The sequence below is a fragment of the Zosterops lateralis genome, assembly GCF_965231275.1.
Source record: "Zosterops lateralis genome assembly, chromosome: 30".
In the NCBI taxonomy this organism is placed as follows: Eukaryota; Metazoa; Chordata; class Aves; order Passeriformes; family Zosteropidae; genus Zosterops; species Zosterops lateralis.
Window position 1 is genome coordinate 5,706,861 of NC_139790.1, and position 15,605 is coordinate 5,722,465.

Here is a 15,605-nt window from a genome sequence, read left to right on the forward strand (position 1 = left end):
AATAGTGATCTCCTAAACTAGTAGAAGACCACTTCAACCACTTCTGTGTGCAAGCAAGCCCCTGAAAAAGAGAGAAAACCTCATGGTTTTACTGTAGGGGCAGGGGCTGGAAGAGCAAACCCCCTGCACTGTTTTTTAGACCTGTGCCCCTATCAGACACTCACGGATGAGGCAGTGCATGTCCTGAGAGTGCCGGGAGTTGTCTGGAATGGTGAAGTTGCCATCACAAATGGCCACCTGGCTCTCCCCAAAGGGCAAGGTGAAGTAGCACAGCTTGTACAGCAAACAGCCCAGGGCCTGTAGAGAGAGAACAGGAGAAGGATTCACCAAATTGAGCCTAGCAGGGCATAGCACAGCTCTGAGAGCATGGCAGGGAGTAGGGGTGTCCTGCTGATGTCAGGCCAGCACCAACACCCTGTGAGGGGCCTGAGACAGACAAAGCTGCAGGGGAAGATGAACACATGTAGAGCACTCCCTCGTTAGATATCTGGGGGATTGTTCATCATCACACTCCTCACAGCTCCGCAGAGCATGACCCTTCGTGTCACTGAACAGGCAAAGCCTTTCTGCCACACACTGGAAGGAAAGAGCAAAGTAATTGCACAAATAAGTGGCAACCATCATCATTAATACATCCATTCTGACAAAGAGAAATGAAAACTTTTTCCAAGATTAAATTCAAACAACCTTTCAACTGCTATAAATAAATGCCAGGGAAGTATAGCTCATTCTGCAGGCTGCCAGGTCCTACTACCCTTCCCTCTTACTGCCATAATGTTTTTGGTAGCAAGAACCACGATCTATTGCAAAAGAAAACCATTTTTGCACAAAGGGCTAATGATGAAACTCCCACTGTCTCAGAGGGGGGGAGTAGGAAACGCTTCCTAATCCTAAGAAGCTGATCATCAACTCATTTTTTTTTTTGTCACAGGATTTCACAATGAAATTGAACTCTTAAAAGGCTTAAAAAAACCTTGGTAAGATTTAAGGGAAAGGAAGGTTTCCAGCAGGACAAGGACTGGAACAGGCCTGGAAATTGAGGCCTCACTGTGCTCACCACCATACACTGCTCTGGACATGCTCTAAGTGTCACTGGAACAGAATTCCTGCCATGCCAGGAAAAACAGAGCCTTTGGATCTCCCTGTTTCCACAGCATCACAGGAAGGAGTGCAAATCCTGGTTGTCCTCTGGCTGCCTTTGAGGTCCTGTCCTTTCCCGCTGTCACAGCTGTGGCCTCCCCTCTGTACTCCAAGCCAGTGACCCTGCACAGTGCAGGGCTGATCCCACAGATCCCTGGTTAAACCTGCTCCCACAAGAGCTGCTGCTTCCCCAGCAGCAGCCAAGCTCACTGAGGAAATTCCAGCAGATGTCACACCAGCAATTCTCCCTTTTGTAGATGCAGAACTATTGAACATACATCAAAACTCTTCTTCTGCTTCTACCATGTTACTTCCTAGCTCAGGGCTCCAAAAAACACGAAACATGGGCCCAGTTAGCATTTTAAACTCATGTGCTGAATTGCCACTCCAAACAGCACAGACTCTTTCTTACCTCTGTCCCACCCAAAGGAGCCTTCCCCACTTGACAAGGTTAGCCAGTAATGGATTCCACCACAGCTGGATTTTGTTCTCACCATGAAGAAAGAGCATGGCAGGATTGCCCTGATCATCAGAAACAGTGCAGAAGTTTGGCCTTTGGCCAGTTTGACAACTCAGCCCTGTGCTACACAAGATCAGCACACTGCTGCTGCTGGGGGCATTTCCTCAGGTTTCTACTCAATTCTGACCAGAACTTTGATTCTACATACTAACAACCCAGTCCAGGCACAATGAGCCACAATACCCTGAATTTTCTGGTTTAACCCTTAAGATGTGAAACCACATTTGCCCTACTCAACCCTGGAGTTCCATCCATCTCTAAATTCAAACCACACAAGAAGAGTACACACGTCTGCTCCAGTGACCTCTCTGTTCAGCAGGAACTCATCAGACACATCATCAGAGGAATTCTTCACTCAGAAACTGTCCAGGTTCTCAGAAAACAAGGCAAGCCCTGTTTCCCTACCATGGCAATGAAAGCAACCTGGCTGGAGGATGCCCAATGGTTTCTATACATACCCAAATGTCTGCTTTTGTAGTGATGAGTTTGCCACTGTACAGGTTCACCATCTCTGGTGCTCTGTAGGATAATGTCGTGTACCTGCAAGGGAAGGTGGATCAGGGAGCTCAAAAGCGGTATATCAGGTATGTCACATTCCCAAATAATTAAAAATTCACTCTTTTCCTATTCATTTTAAGGAAAGGAATGCTAAAGATATCTATCAGAAAAATCTTCTAACAGCATCACCTGCTACACAGCTCAAACAATAAAACACCCCTCAAACTGCCATGGGAAGCCAAAAGAGTAACCACAATCCTTTCTAAAGCACACAATTCACCAGAAAACTGTGCAGTCGTTTTAAGAACAGAAACATTCAAGGATTCAAAGCATTAACAAGGTCAGTAATCAGATGTCCTCTGCAATGTCCTTACTGCAAGGCTGTGGCAAACTGTATTACAGAGATTGTAACTGGATATGTGGCTCCTAAAAAGTCCATTTCCACATCAGGAATCCTGCTCAGAGGCACTGTAGCAAGGGATAGGTCACTGTGTACCTCAAACCGCAGTGAGAATCTGCCTCATTTTAACAGATCACAACAAACAGAAAAGCTGGAAACTGCTCCACAGATTATGAGGCTCTTTTGATAAGATTTCCTACCAGCAGGTCTGTCATTTCTGCCTGCTGCTTACTCTGATCACAGGAAAGCATTCCCAAAAGTGAAGATTTTGTAAGCTTAAGTGTACAAATAGGACATTCCAAGGGGACTGCAATGCCAGATTAGGAGCACTCTGAAAACTCCAGTCAAACAAATCTAGGAAATCTAGGCAGGTATAGTTGAATCCCAACAAAAAAGAGGCATCTGTACCCATTCTTAACTAGCCAGAAAGTTGTACTAACAGGAGCAGCAAGTCTGCAGCAGTGATGTTGTTAGAAGTAAAGCAAGGCCAAGGACCTGGAGTGTGCTCCACCCCTGATCCAAGGCTCACTGAACTGCAGGTGAAACCCCCTTTTAAAAAGCACCAAGGGGCACCAGAGATGCTGCCATGACAGTTGGCAGTGTGCGGGGCAGGAGGAGGAGCTGGACTGAACATCTCCGGGACATTTCCCATGCAGAGCTGGGATGAGCCTCAGTCAGTGCCTGGATCTGTGGGGAGGGGAGCTCAGTGAGGATGGGATTGTGCCATCCCTGTCTGGAGCTCAGAGAAGCCAAGACAGATGAAGGACAGAGACAGGCTGACTCTGCATAGGACAGAACAGGTCACTGCCTCGCCGAGGTGGGGCTGCCTCTCTGCATTAATCTCAGTCTTCCAGGACCAAAGCAATTACATCAAGCTCAATTTATTGTTTCACCTTCCCCCGGGCACTCATTCACCTGCAGCAGACACTGCCATGCAGTACAGACAATCTGCTGCAACAGGCTGAGCAAAATTATTCCCAGCACAAGAAAAAAATTACCCTTCAAACACAAACTACAGCTGAGCTGAAAAGGAAAAGGACACTTACTTCTTGATCTCCTCCTCGACCGCATTCACCCCTTCTGTTTGAGGGTTCTGGAATTTGTTAGTAGCACTTCCAAAGTCACACAGGACATAGTGGCCACGGTCATGCAGCAGGATGTTTTCAACCTGGGAGCATCACAGACAGAGACAGAATTACTCAGACAAAAAAATATTCAGGGTCTGTGTTTTTTTCAGATGAGTTCAGATTTTAAGTGCCTGAAGACATATCAGGCACATCTGACACTAAAGCCTAATGTGACAGCAAAGAAAACAGGCTTTAAAACTCTGTCACATCTCCTAAAAATAGAAGTCAAATCATAGAAGCACAGTTGTAACATTGCCTTCCATCCTGCCACCCCTCCTTTCTCCTCCTGCAAGCACATTTCTTTGCTTCTTCTAAGACTTCAGTGTCCCAGTGCCTTTGGAGCTCAACGTTCCCAAACCACTGTGCCCCTAGTCTGGCATCTGAATTGGGGACAGTAAATCTAAGCTATCCCAGCTTTACAATGGGCTGTAACTCCTCACTGTCTATGGGACAGAGGAGAGGCAAACAAATAACACACACACTTCTATATTCATGATATTAAAACACATCTCCAGGTCTTTGCCTGCATTTTACCTGTCCCTGAGGGTCTCGTTCAAAAGAAACCTCAGCTCATGCTTACATCTATTTGTTTGCTCTCAGAGTCTGCTGGGTTCCCCACAGTCCCTAAACAGGGGCTGTAGCAGCAGAGGCTCCCTCAGTCTGCTGAGATGACCCCTTTCTTTCAAGTATTATTTGGTACCTTGAATCAGGCAACAGAAATAAATGCTGAAACAAATAAAACCAGCAGAAACCTTCTCCTCAGTACTCACAACTATGCATTAACAAAACTCTACCTTGCTTTCACCTAAGAAAATTGCCTGTTTCAACACTGACTTAAAATGTGTGAAATCCTGTGTTCCATTCTTTGCTTCGGCAGAACATCCCTGTGTTCCAACTCCTCATCTGTGCAGTAGCATTAACAGCATGCTCTCTCAAGGGAACACACCATTTTTCATGTCTTTATCTTCAATCAGTGTCAAATTCTCAGATACAACAATGAGATAAAACATACTGCTCACACAGTTCAAAAGAAAAAAACAAAACAAAAAAAAACCACCACATAAGCATTTGCTAACAAAGCCCTTTGGAAGTACAGCTCCCATCAAGGATGATCTTTACAAGAATGAAAGAAAAAGAAGGAGTCAGCATTTTAAGCATCAGAAAATGCAGCCAAGTTAGAGCAGCTGAGGGGGAGAATGTTGGCTTGAAACCAAGGGTTAAACACACCCCTTCCCCCTCTGCCATCTATCTGCTTTGAATAAAGCACTGCACACAGATGTTCTTCCCAGCAGATCAACACTGGCAGCGTTATTCCCTGCTCCCTGCAAATACTCCTTCAACATTTCCCCAAGAGTCCTCCCACTTTATCTGGCTGAGAATTCTAGGTGAATTTATACTCAAACACCCTGTGAGGTGTGTTAAACATCAGCATGGGACTATCCAGCAACCAGTTTTGATCAGCAAATGCCAGGAGAAAGAAAAAATAAACACAGCAAAAGAAATTACTGCTACCCACTGCCAGGCCAGAGAAAAGTGTCTTTAAAAGGAGTACGAAGGTGTCTTCTGGTCAAACACTCAGAAAGCTGCACTCCAGCTTCCAGCACTACTAACTCTGGCTGCAGCCTTTGACACACCCAGCACAGTTAGATTTAGACCTCAAACAAAAGCCTTTAAAAGGAGATAATGAGTTGGCTGAAGTTTTGCTGGTTACAGAGTGTAGTCAGCTTCAGTCCTTCCAAAATAAATGCTTCTTTGCTAGAACAGAACCAGAGTAATAAAAACCACTGTACAGACGTGCTGGGGAAGGATGAGGACAGGTTTTCTTTAGCTGACTTATTCAACACCTGTGACTCTTTCCTGAGAGCAACAGCTTCAAGGCCAGTATTCCTGAGCTCAGGTAGTGATCTGGGAGGGATGTGTGACCACAGGGCACATTTCCTGGCTGCTCTGCAGCACTGTCAGGTCTCTTCAGAGATGTTTTCACTTCCCTTCTACCCTGCTCACTATTTACCTTCGAAAGCTGATGCAGTGTTTGATGGCATAGAGTTAGAGCCACGTGGCAGTGACTGATTTTGGCACAGGCACACTCCTGACGTGGCCAGCATGAGGATTTGATGCTGTTTTACACCACAACGACACAGACTCCGAGATTCAGAAGGCTGAAAATGACTCCTTTATTTTTGGGATGTGTCTCCCTTTTATACTATTTTACACAGACCAATTTGATTGGTGAAACAAAGGCAAACCTCTTCAATCACATTAGTCAGACCAGAGGGACGTCAAGAAGTCGTCCCTCTAGGAAAAGGAATGAATAACATAGATACAGTTACAAAAACACTTCTGTTTATAGAAAATTCCCTGGGAAAAGAATTTCAGAAAACCAAAATACTTCAGGCATGGAACCAGGGCTACAAGGGTTCACCACGAATGAGGGGACTGGACAATTTTACAGATCATATTCAACAGACCCCTCCAAACAAATTCCAGGCAAAGTCTCATTGGTGGCAAGGGCAAGACTTGGCATTGCAAAGAGCAACAGAACGCAGTGAGATGACAACAGCATGGTGGGACTGTCTGAGCACACCACAGCAGGGCAGCACTGTGAGGGCTCCTGCTGGAGTAAAGCAGGAGAAACCACATCCTCATCCTGAAAGAACAATTTCCTGGGCACTGCAGAAAGCAGGGAAAGGAAAGAAGAGGTTTGGGTCAACAGCATCCTCTGGGTTGATTGACACAGTTTTTGGGTGTGTCCTGCTGCGTATCTGCTACAGTAAAAATCATCCTCTCATCCACCATCCAGATATATACAACCTGGTTTGTGGCAACTAAAGCACATAAAATAAACATCACAGCCTGTACTGCAAAGCAAGCAGTGCCACAGCACCTGAATCAACCAGCAGCCCAGGAGGAGACCCCTAAACATACCCAGAGGTGACACAGGATCATTTTGTGGTCCTTACTCACAGTGCCATGTCCCCTTCTGCCTATGGACATGCTGGATAAAGAAGCCGCTGTCCCCAGCTGTTGGTCACTTCCCACCAGCTGGGGACTGTACCAACAGCAGGCTGTTCTGCTTCAGACAAAGCTTTGGGTTAATTCAAAATCAGGGACCACTGAAACTTCTTCAGCTGCACTTGTCTGAAAGGGCTGAAAGCCCATTCACAGCATCCCTTCTGCTGGCAGAGCCCTCCAGGCAGGTACCTCCAGCACTAGAGCAACACCAAAGAGCTGGAAGGCAAAAAAGATCTCCAAGCCCCAACATTCGCCCCCTTTTCAGAAGGGTTATATTCACCCCAAGAAAACATTTACTCAATGGATGTCCCTCCTTACAGCCAGAACTTGTAAAAAACTTCTCTGGTCCTTAATCTCTCCTGGCTTTGCAACTCTGCCTTGACAGTATTATATTTTAACACAGATAAAGTCAAAAAATATATAAAAATATTAAATCTGTGTTAGTACTTAGATCCCCAGATGTCACCATGACAGAAACAATACATTACTCAAACAGAAAACATGTCTCCAAGCAGAAAAGGCACTCTAGGCGCAGCTTACCAAGAGTCAGGCCTTGCAAAACCTCCCCTGACCTAAGCAGGCAACAGTGGGCTGGACACCAGCCCCAACAGCCCATTTCAACTGCAACTCAGAGCAGAAGGTAACACTCCAGATCAACTCACTAATCCAACACAGGTGTCCCAGATTTATTCCCCTGCAACACACAGAGTTCTTTATTAAACCCCACAGGGATTCACCAGAAAGGTAAGGGCAGGGGTTAATGTCCACTGGGGAGGTTCCTGTTCCTCATCCTCTCACCCTGTTTTCCTGACCTATACAAATTCCTGCAAGCTGCCCGTAGACTTTAAAGCTTTAAATCCAGGACTCAGATTGGTAAGTTTCCCCCTGAGAAGAGACACAGGAGTTGTTTCTATATCCAAACTGACTGAGTAGTGGCATCACTGTCATTTCACACATGCCAGAGCCCACCAAACCCTGAGGATTTTTCCCCTGCTCTACCTGGCTCTCCTTAGTACATGTGGCATCTTTGGATTGTGTAAAACAATGGCCAATGGGACAAACAAACATCTGTGAGGGCTCTGAAAATAGAACCTGCCCCACAAAGCACATCTGAATTTCAAATATACACAGCAGCCTCCTTCTTGCCTGAGTATTTCATTATGGCATTTTACGAGCTTGCTGAGAGCAAAGGGAACATCCTTTTGTTTGCTGGATTACAAGCGTGGTATTTTTCCCAAGCTGGCCCTAGTGGCCCAGCTCTGTTTCCAGCTCAGTATGTGGAGTTTTACAACACACTTTCATGGTCAGAGCTCCAGAGGACACTTTCAAAAGCTCCTACGGATTTCTGCCTCAAGGCCAACACTTCTGGAGTGCTGCTTTTAATCTAGGTCCAGGAAACTACGTCATAGCACACTAGTTGTGAGCTACATTAAATAAGCAGTGTTTCAGGTCACTGTGAATAATTCATCAGGTATATTCTGGCACATGTGCAAGACAGAATTATTAACAAACATTTGTGTTTAAGTAGATCTATAGACAGCAAACATATGGTAAATGGCACTGAGAGGCTCATTCCTTTTTTTATCTTCCAGTAGAGAGGTGTTTTTATGCCCACCTTCCCTCATTATCAGCAAGCAAAGCACAGCACTGGGGTGTGGGCAGCTCGCAGACACAAGGAGGATGCACCCCCCCTGCTGCACCCCCAGAGCCACAGCTCACCTTCAGGTCCCTGTGGATGATGGGAGTCTTGCACTGGTGCAGCCTGGCCACAGCCTCGCAGGTGTCGCAGAAGATCTGCAGGACCTCGCTCTCGGTAAAGCCGGTCTGCAGGCGCTGGTTCATCAGGTTCACCACCTGCCCCCCTGGCAAGACAGAAGCACAGCAGGGACACGGTGAGCTTTGGCCATCCCAAGTCACAGCAGGGACAGTGACCTCTGGGCCCCCCAAATCACAGCAGGCACATAGTGAGACCTCTCCTCCCCACATCACACCATGGGGCACAAAACAAGCTCTGGCCACCCCAAACCCAGACCCCTGACATCCCTGGTCCTGGGCTGCTCCTCAAACTGGGGCTCCACAGTCAGCACATGAGGAGTTCAAACTAACAAACCTTCCCTGGAGGCCTTTCGCAAACTGCTTATTCAGCTTGTTTCATTCCCCTACATCCCAGGGGTTTGCAGAACCTGTGGGCAGGTGTTATAGCTCACCTGGGTTCTGAGCAAACCTTCACACCAACTCCCACAGCCCACTTTGCCCTGGCTGTGTCAGCACTCAAGTAATTCTAACTAATTTTCTTTTTTTCTTCCAAATAGGACTTCTTTTGTGTTACTAGAGGAATAAAAGGCTGAATTTGGGGCACCCACAGTCCACAGATTAGTCTGCCACATGTAAGCAAAGGAAGGGAGGAAGGGAGGCACTCAGAAAACCCCCACATTAAGTGTCTTGGCTGAAGTTGTCAACTGGCAAAGAAACTAAAAATATATCTGTAACAAGGGAAACTCTGGACAAACAAAATCAAGTTTTCATGAACGAGTCCTGAATTTTCAGTTTTTGGGTTTTGTTGCTGTGAAGGCCTTTCCAAAACAATTCAGAGGGTTTTTTTTTTTCTCCTCTAAACACCCTAGACAGACAGAGAAAATCTCCTTTCTGAAGCTCTGGCTAAGCAGCACTGTATCATTCCACATCACAAGTGCTGGAAAACTTTCGTGGTAGGAAAGAAAAGCTCAGTTTAATGAATACTACAGCTGCAAACATTTTACACTCAAAATGAATGCAGTTCTGCACACAAAGATGCTGATTTGGTTTGGAAACTGTCAGCCACAGAAGCAAAGTAACAAGGGAAAATCAGCATGTAACAACCATTGCAGTGGGAAGGCTGCAGTGGCCAGCGTGTGCTCAGCACAGCATCTGGCAGGAGCCACGTGAGAAATACCACCCTGCAGTTCTCCTCTTTTCAATGAAAGGAAACTCCTTAGAAAGACAGATTTTACTTCGTCAGCCCAGAATTTGGGTACTGCAGCTGGGGGGGGTGCATCTGAACAACTCAGGTTTGTACCTCCCTCAACAGTGGACTCTGCACATGAAGTTGAGCAGGGATTTGCAAGTACTGCCAGGCCTTGTGTTTACAACAGCTCTTGTCATGTTTAGGTTGAAGCCTAAAGAGAGCTTATGGAGTGATTCCTTCAGCAAAACTGCACCCAAAGTTCTTTCTCTCACCAGCAAACAACCCAGTGCAAGGCAGTCAAGATTCCTGCAGCAAAACAAAGCAGCAAAGAGGACACGGCAGAACAGAAGCATGCACTGGGCATGTTTACACCCATCCACATGTCTTCACTACAATGCTTTTGAGTTCAAAGCCAGACAGGCCCAAAAATACTGATTTCCATTGGCTGTCACCATCCAAACCAGCCACAGGCTCCTGAAGTCACCTGGCCAAAACATTATTTTTGCTGAACACTCTACCTGCAAGAAGCATTTCAGCCCAGCACACGTATCATGTTCCAAACATCACATCCCAGCCACAAAGACCAAAGCTTTGGGACAGCTGGAAGAGACTGTCTGGCTACAGACAGCCAAGCAAAAAGGTTAGAGGTAAGAGGAATGCTTTTTGGCTTCCCATTATCCATTTCATGCTTCTTCTAGAACAATCCTAAACCACGCTGATGTGGATAAAGGGAAGAAAAATTACATTCCTGGCAGCTTTAATAGGAGCCACGTCTTGTGTGGACCACTCTAAAGATGACAGCAAGATATATTTAAGGGTTCTCCTTCACAACAGAGGGGGTCCAGGACTGCCCTGAGCAGCAGCAAAGATGGTACCAATCCCATTAGCACAGTCAACACAGCCCCATGGGACATCCACTTCTCCACCCCTAGTCCTGGCTTTGGTCAGCTCAGAACAGCTTCCTGGCAGCTTAGGGACAGCTCTTTCTTCAAAAGGAAGATGTTGTTCAAGTTCCCTGTAAGCACAGAAGGACAAACCCACCCATGATCAACATGCCTCCACTCACCCCGGCAGAAGTCCATGAGGATCAGCACTTCCCACACGTCCCCGCTGCTGACAGAGTTGATGCTGGAGTCAATGTAGCCCACAATGTTCTTGTGGCCAGACAGATCCCGCTGCAAGACAGACAAATTCACACCATGGACCAGCCAAATTCACACCACGGACAAGCCAAATTCACACCATAGACCAGCAATGGAGAGCAAGCAGCATTTTCATCTGGCTCCTCCACGCTGCACAAGCCTTCTGTCACTTGGGATTAATTGTCACCCAGAGCTTGAGCAAACCCGAGGTTTGTTTCTACCTGTTTTCCTTCCAGAAGGATCTGAGACAAACAGCAGAGAAACAGCCAACCTGATGAATTAACTTGTTCAGGCCTGGTCCAGATTTTGGCACAATCCCTGAGGTGCCCCAGGCAGACCCTGGGAGCTGCTCCACCTCTACAAGGAGGGGAGAACAGGGCAGAGGGGGGCAGTGGCCATGCAGGACTTGTTGGCCTTACTTGTCTCATTTCCTTCTAACTCTTCTGCTGACAAAACACATCTCAAATCTTCACATACTCAAAAAAACCCACTAAAACAAGAAAAAAAAATCTTAACCTTGCTTTTAGAAGTGCTTTAAGTAACTTGACGGATTAAAGCACAAGTTCTCATATTGATGACTTATCACAGACTGGTTTGGGTTGGAAGGGACCCTAAAGATGATCAGGCTCCAAGCCCCTGCTATGGAGACACATGCTAAATTGCAGGAAAAAATTGTTTCTTTGGGACTGCCAGCTTCACACACACTCCCATCTGTGACAGCCAGCCCAGTTTGATGCTCGGCTTCACCAGTAAAAGAAATCAAGGTTTTGCTGGGCACATTCTGCTGTAACACTGTAGGGCTGCAAAAACTGCAGTTAAGTGTAAAGTAATTCCTTATTGCAGAAAAGCTGGGAAAAAAGTAAATATTTCCTTTTAGGGATGCACTGGTTCTTCAGGACACAAATGTCTGGGATAAGATCCAGCCCAGGAACAAGCAGCCCTGCACCTCCTCACCCTCACTTTCCACGACCCACTATTCCAAAGGCACCAAAGACAATGAGACAAGAGAAAGCAGCAGCGAGTGAAATCCAAGTAAACAAGATTACCGAGCACAGCTAAACCTTTGATGTGAGATCCAATCTCACCTTTTCCCATGTAGCCATAGGGAAACCAAGACCAATAGCACTGCCGATCTGCAATCCTCCTCCTGTCCCCATCGGCAGGAGGGGAGAGGGGACACTGCAGCCCGGCAGCTCTGGCATAGGCAGTGGCCATCCACACCACCCCAAAGGCCTGGCTGGGCCTGGCCCCCGGGGCTTAGACCCAAACCCCTGACTTAGAAGTAATGTTAACTCCTTACTGGCCAAAAAAAAAAAAAAAAAAAAAAAGGCAAGTCACCTGAAATCTCTAATGTAAGCCTAAACTGTCCAGAAGCGTAAACAATTCTTCTATTGGTCACCTAAGCTGCCAATCCATGCTATACCTTCTTAAAAAAAACCAACAAACTCACATCCATGCTAAACCACACCTAATTAAAAGCTACTTCAGAAATCACACACAGAATTGCTACAGGTAGGAGTTTTTGATATGAAGATCTTCTACCCAAAACCTGTACCTCATGTGGTAAATTCAAAAAATGAGGATTTTATATTTCCTTCCCCACCTGGCAGCTGCTCTAAACACTCATCAGTATCTTTAAATACAAGTTCAAAAGTGGCTCTTCCACCCCCATCCATGCTCACATCTTAAGCCCTTCCTTTTCCCACTAAGACATGCAGTTCTCCCCTCATTTTCCTGGAATTTCCTGGGTTTTTTTCAGGTACCAGGTTTTCCTTGTCCACTGGACAGGAAGTAGTTCAGTACTAGATTTTCACACAACTCCAGAGGTCAGGTCTTTCCACACAAAAGCCATTTTTGCTAGGAAAATGCACTATTTGTGACCTGATGCCACGGAGTTCCCAAGCAAAAGGTGACCAGGCTCCCACCCCCCTGCATTCCAGCCTGGGGGCCCAGTGCAGAGCAGGGACTCACCATGATCTGGATCTCTCTCTTGCAGACCTGCAGGTCATATTCGTTATTGACGTACATCCTCTTCAGGGCACACTTCACCCCATTGCTCGTCCTCACCAGGAACACGATTGCAAAGCCACCTATGGAAGACATAAAATCACCTGTCCATCAACAAGAAACCTCTTGGCCTTTGCCCCCAACCCTGTCCCTGCCAGGGGAGCACAGCAGGAAGAGGGAAGGCACTCAGCAGCTCCTACCACTCCACAGTGAGAATGCTCCTTCCCATGCCCATCTCCAGAGCTTCCAGCTCTGCCTGGACAGTTATCTCTAGGATCTAAAAGGGATCCAAGAGGGTAATCTTCAATTAATGGCAACAAAGTTAACAGTTAACATCTCCACAGAAACAAGCAATTACACCAGTTCCTGGTCCCACCAGACAGCCTCTCATTGCTCTATTAATTCCCATTATAAAGAAGAAAGCTGAAGGACAGCAATGCTGCCTTGGACAGAAATCAGAGCTACAGATCACCCACCAAACCACCAAAGGCCTAAACTTAAAAAGCTCTGCAACTTTGAAGCATCTAAGTTACATTACAAAGCTGATTTGTGCAAGAAGCAGAAGAAACATCTCCCACAAGCTGTTTGATGCTAATGCTTTTAAATCAGGACAGAAGAACATGGGAAAAGCCCACAATTCATTCTGTGGTCATTACTATTAGTTAAGTCAGGACTCCCAGGATAAACTGACTTGTTTCAGATGAAAGCCTTTTATATCTCTGTCAGCTCTCCATCCAAATACACGGGTTTACATTTGTAGTCCTGGCAGAAATAGGAAGCTGATCAAGGATGGAGGGGTAGAGGCATCAAAAGTTTCACACTGGGCTCCAGAGATCAGAATGAATTTGGTCAGAGTGGCACAAATCCAAGCATCTAGAAGTGCTGCACACTAGTGAAAAGGGAGGCACAATGATACTGCTGAAGTCCCAGCCCAACAGCACCACATCTGCTCTCCAGTACCTCACACTGCACACATATTTCTTTTATGTTCAAGGACTTGTAAAGGCCCAGCTCACAAGTGAGTTACACTTCAGCTCCTCTTCCACCTTGACACAGGAGTTACACATGCAGGTAACACACCTGCCAGCATGGGAACTGCTCAGCAGGAATGTCTCTTGGCAGGCAAATCCTTCAGTTTTACACAGCACAGTTTGCTACAGGAACTAGAGCACGGTCTCCAAGGAAGCCCCACTGACTTTTAGAAGCGGCCCCAGAGATGCAGCAGAAAGAAGAAACAAAACAAAAAAATCACACCTCCACCTCCAAGAAAAAAAACCTACCAAAAAAAAAGGCATCGAGACTTCAATTAAAGGTCTTGAAAACTATACCCAGGCTGCAAAATGGACACTCAAATTCAGAAAACTGGTACATGGCCCTGGGATGCAGCACATCACAGCTGCTCAAACCCCCTCGCAGCTCTGGAGAAGCCTCTGTGCACACTGCTCGATTCAGACCCAAAAATAACCCTGACTCTGTCCCTGAAGCTGCTTCAAGTTGAGGATCTCAAATTACAAGAAATTTTTTAGAGCTTCTGAACCCACAGCAGTAGCCTTATTGTTCTCCCCAGCCACATTTGTCTCGTTTTTGGAGAAGAAATCTGTACATCCCGCTGTGAATCTTCAGCCCAAAGAGTGGCTGTGGAAAAGAGTAACACAGCACTGCACTGATTTTTCTTCCCCCTCTTATAATCCAAAATGGAGCCAGGAAGAAATAAGGGACCATAACCAACACAATTTTCCCAAACCCTACTTTCCTAACAGCCTATATTTTTCAGAATCATTGGAGAGACCAGGTTTGGAATCCCTTTTTAAAAAAAAAATCTGTACAACACTTCCATGGATCTCCAAAAAATACCGGGGCAAGGGAACCTCCCCCCCAAACAAACAAACCAAACCAACCCAAACCAACAAAAAAAAAAAAAAAAAAAAAAAAAAAAAAAAAAAAAAAAAAAAAAAAAAAAACCACAACAACACCACCCACCCACACCAAGCACCCAAACAAAACACCAAAGGGTTGGTTTTTCAAAGTTTATTACAGTCTCAGACATCCTCAAAATCTTTTGGTAATCACGAGACTTTTGGGTTTCCCTCCCCTCCTAAAATGAGCAGTCACTCACGAGAAGCCTCCACTCCATGCCAGGGACTCAGTTCCCTTTTCCCAGCTCTGGCCAGGCCAGCAGGATACAGGATCTCTGTTTATAGTGCTGTGCTCAGCAGAAAGAAACACGAGCTGAGCAGCAAAAGTAGTTCTATTAAACTTCTTTTTTTTTTTTTTTTTAAAGCAGCTTCACTAACCTCAAGAATCTCCTCCTCCCAAATCTTTGCTTCAGCTAAGTGGGACTGGAGCCTCTTCAGACCAACCGCTAATGTCTCATTCACAGGTCCCTTCCCTCTACCAGGATCCTGGGCTAATTAACAAAGTCACCTCCAGAGCACCCTCGTTAAAATATGCACATGGCACACAAGCCAGCTGGCACAGAAAAATACAGTCTGTGCAAGGGAGAACATAGATAAAGCATCCCAAGAGCTCCAAGGAAAGAGATGTTCGTAATATTAAAAAAATAATAGTAGAAATTGTGCTAATGGGTTCTGATGCAGGACTGAGACATCAGCAGACTCATGGCCTGGAGCATCTTCCAAATGCAACAGTGAGACAAAAACACATCAGGTGAAGCCACATCCAAGGAAGAGGAACCTGCAACATCTGCACTAACAGAAGTCACAGTACAACTACACCTAGAGTCCTTTTCTCCCTCATCTTTGACTCCTGCAACTTCAGCTGACAACACCACACATGAAGATGTGCAAAACCGTTG

At 46.0% G+C, this 15,605-nt stretch overlaps 1 protein-coding gene across 6 annotated transcripts in view; it reads right to left on the reverse strand.

Moving 5' to 3' along the window:
* Positions 1-15,605, reverse strand: part of AAK1 (AP2 associated kinase 1) — a 69,258-nt gene that overhangs the window by 32,758 nt on the left and 20,895 nt on the right. For all 6 annotated transcript variants that reach the window (XM_083880598.1, XM_083880597.1, XM_083880599.1 and 3 more), the window contains exons 2-7: positions 12,755-12,873; positions 10,708-10,816; positions 8,417-8,559; positions 3,605-3,726; positions 2,119-2,200; positions 165-297 (exon numbers count right to left, since the gene is read on the reverse strand). In XM_083880598.1, the coding sequence (XP_083736724.1) occupies positions 165-297; positions 2,119-2,200; positions 3,605-3,726; positions 8,417-8,559; positions 10,708-10,816; positions 12,755-12,873 (708 nt within the window). The remainder of the gene's footprint in view (positions 1-164; positions 298-2,118; positions 2,201-3,604; positions 3,727-8,416; positions 8,560-10,707; positions 10,817-12,754; positions 12,874-15,605) is intronic.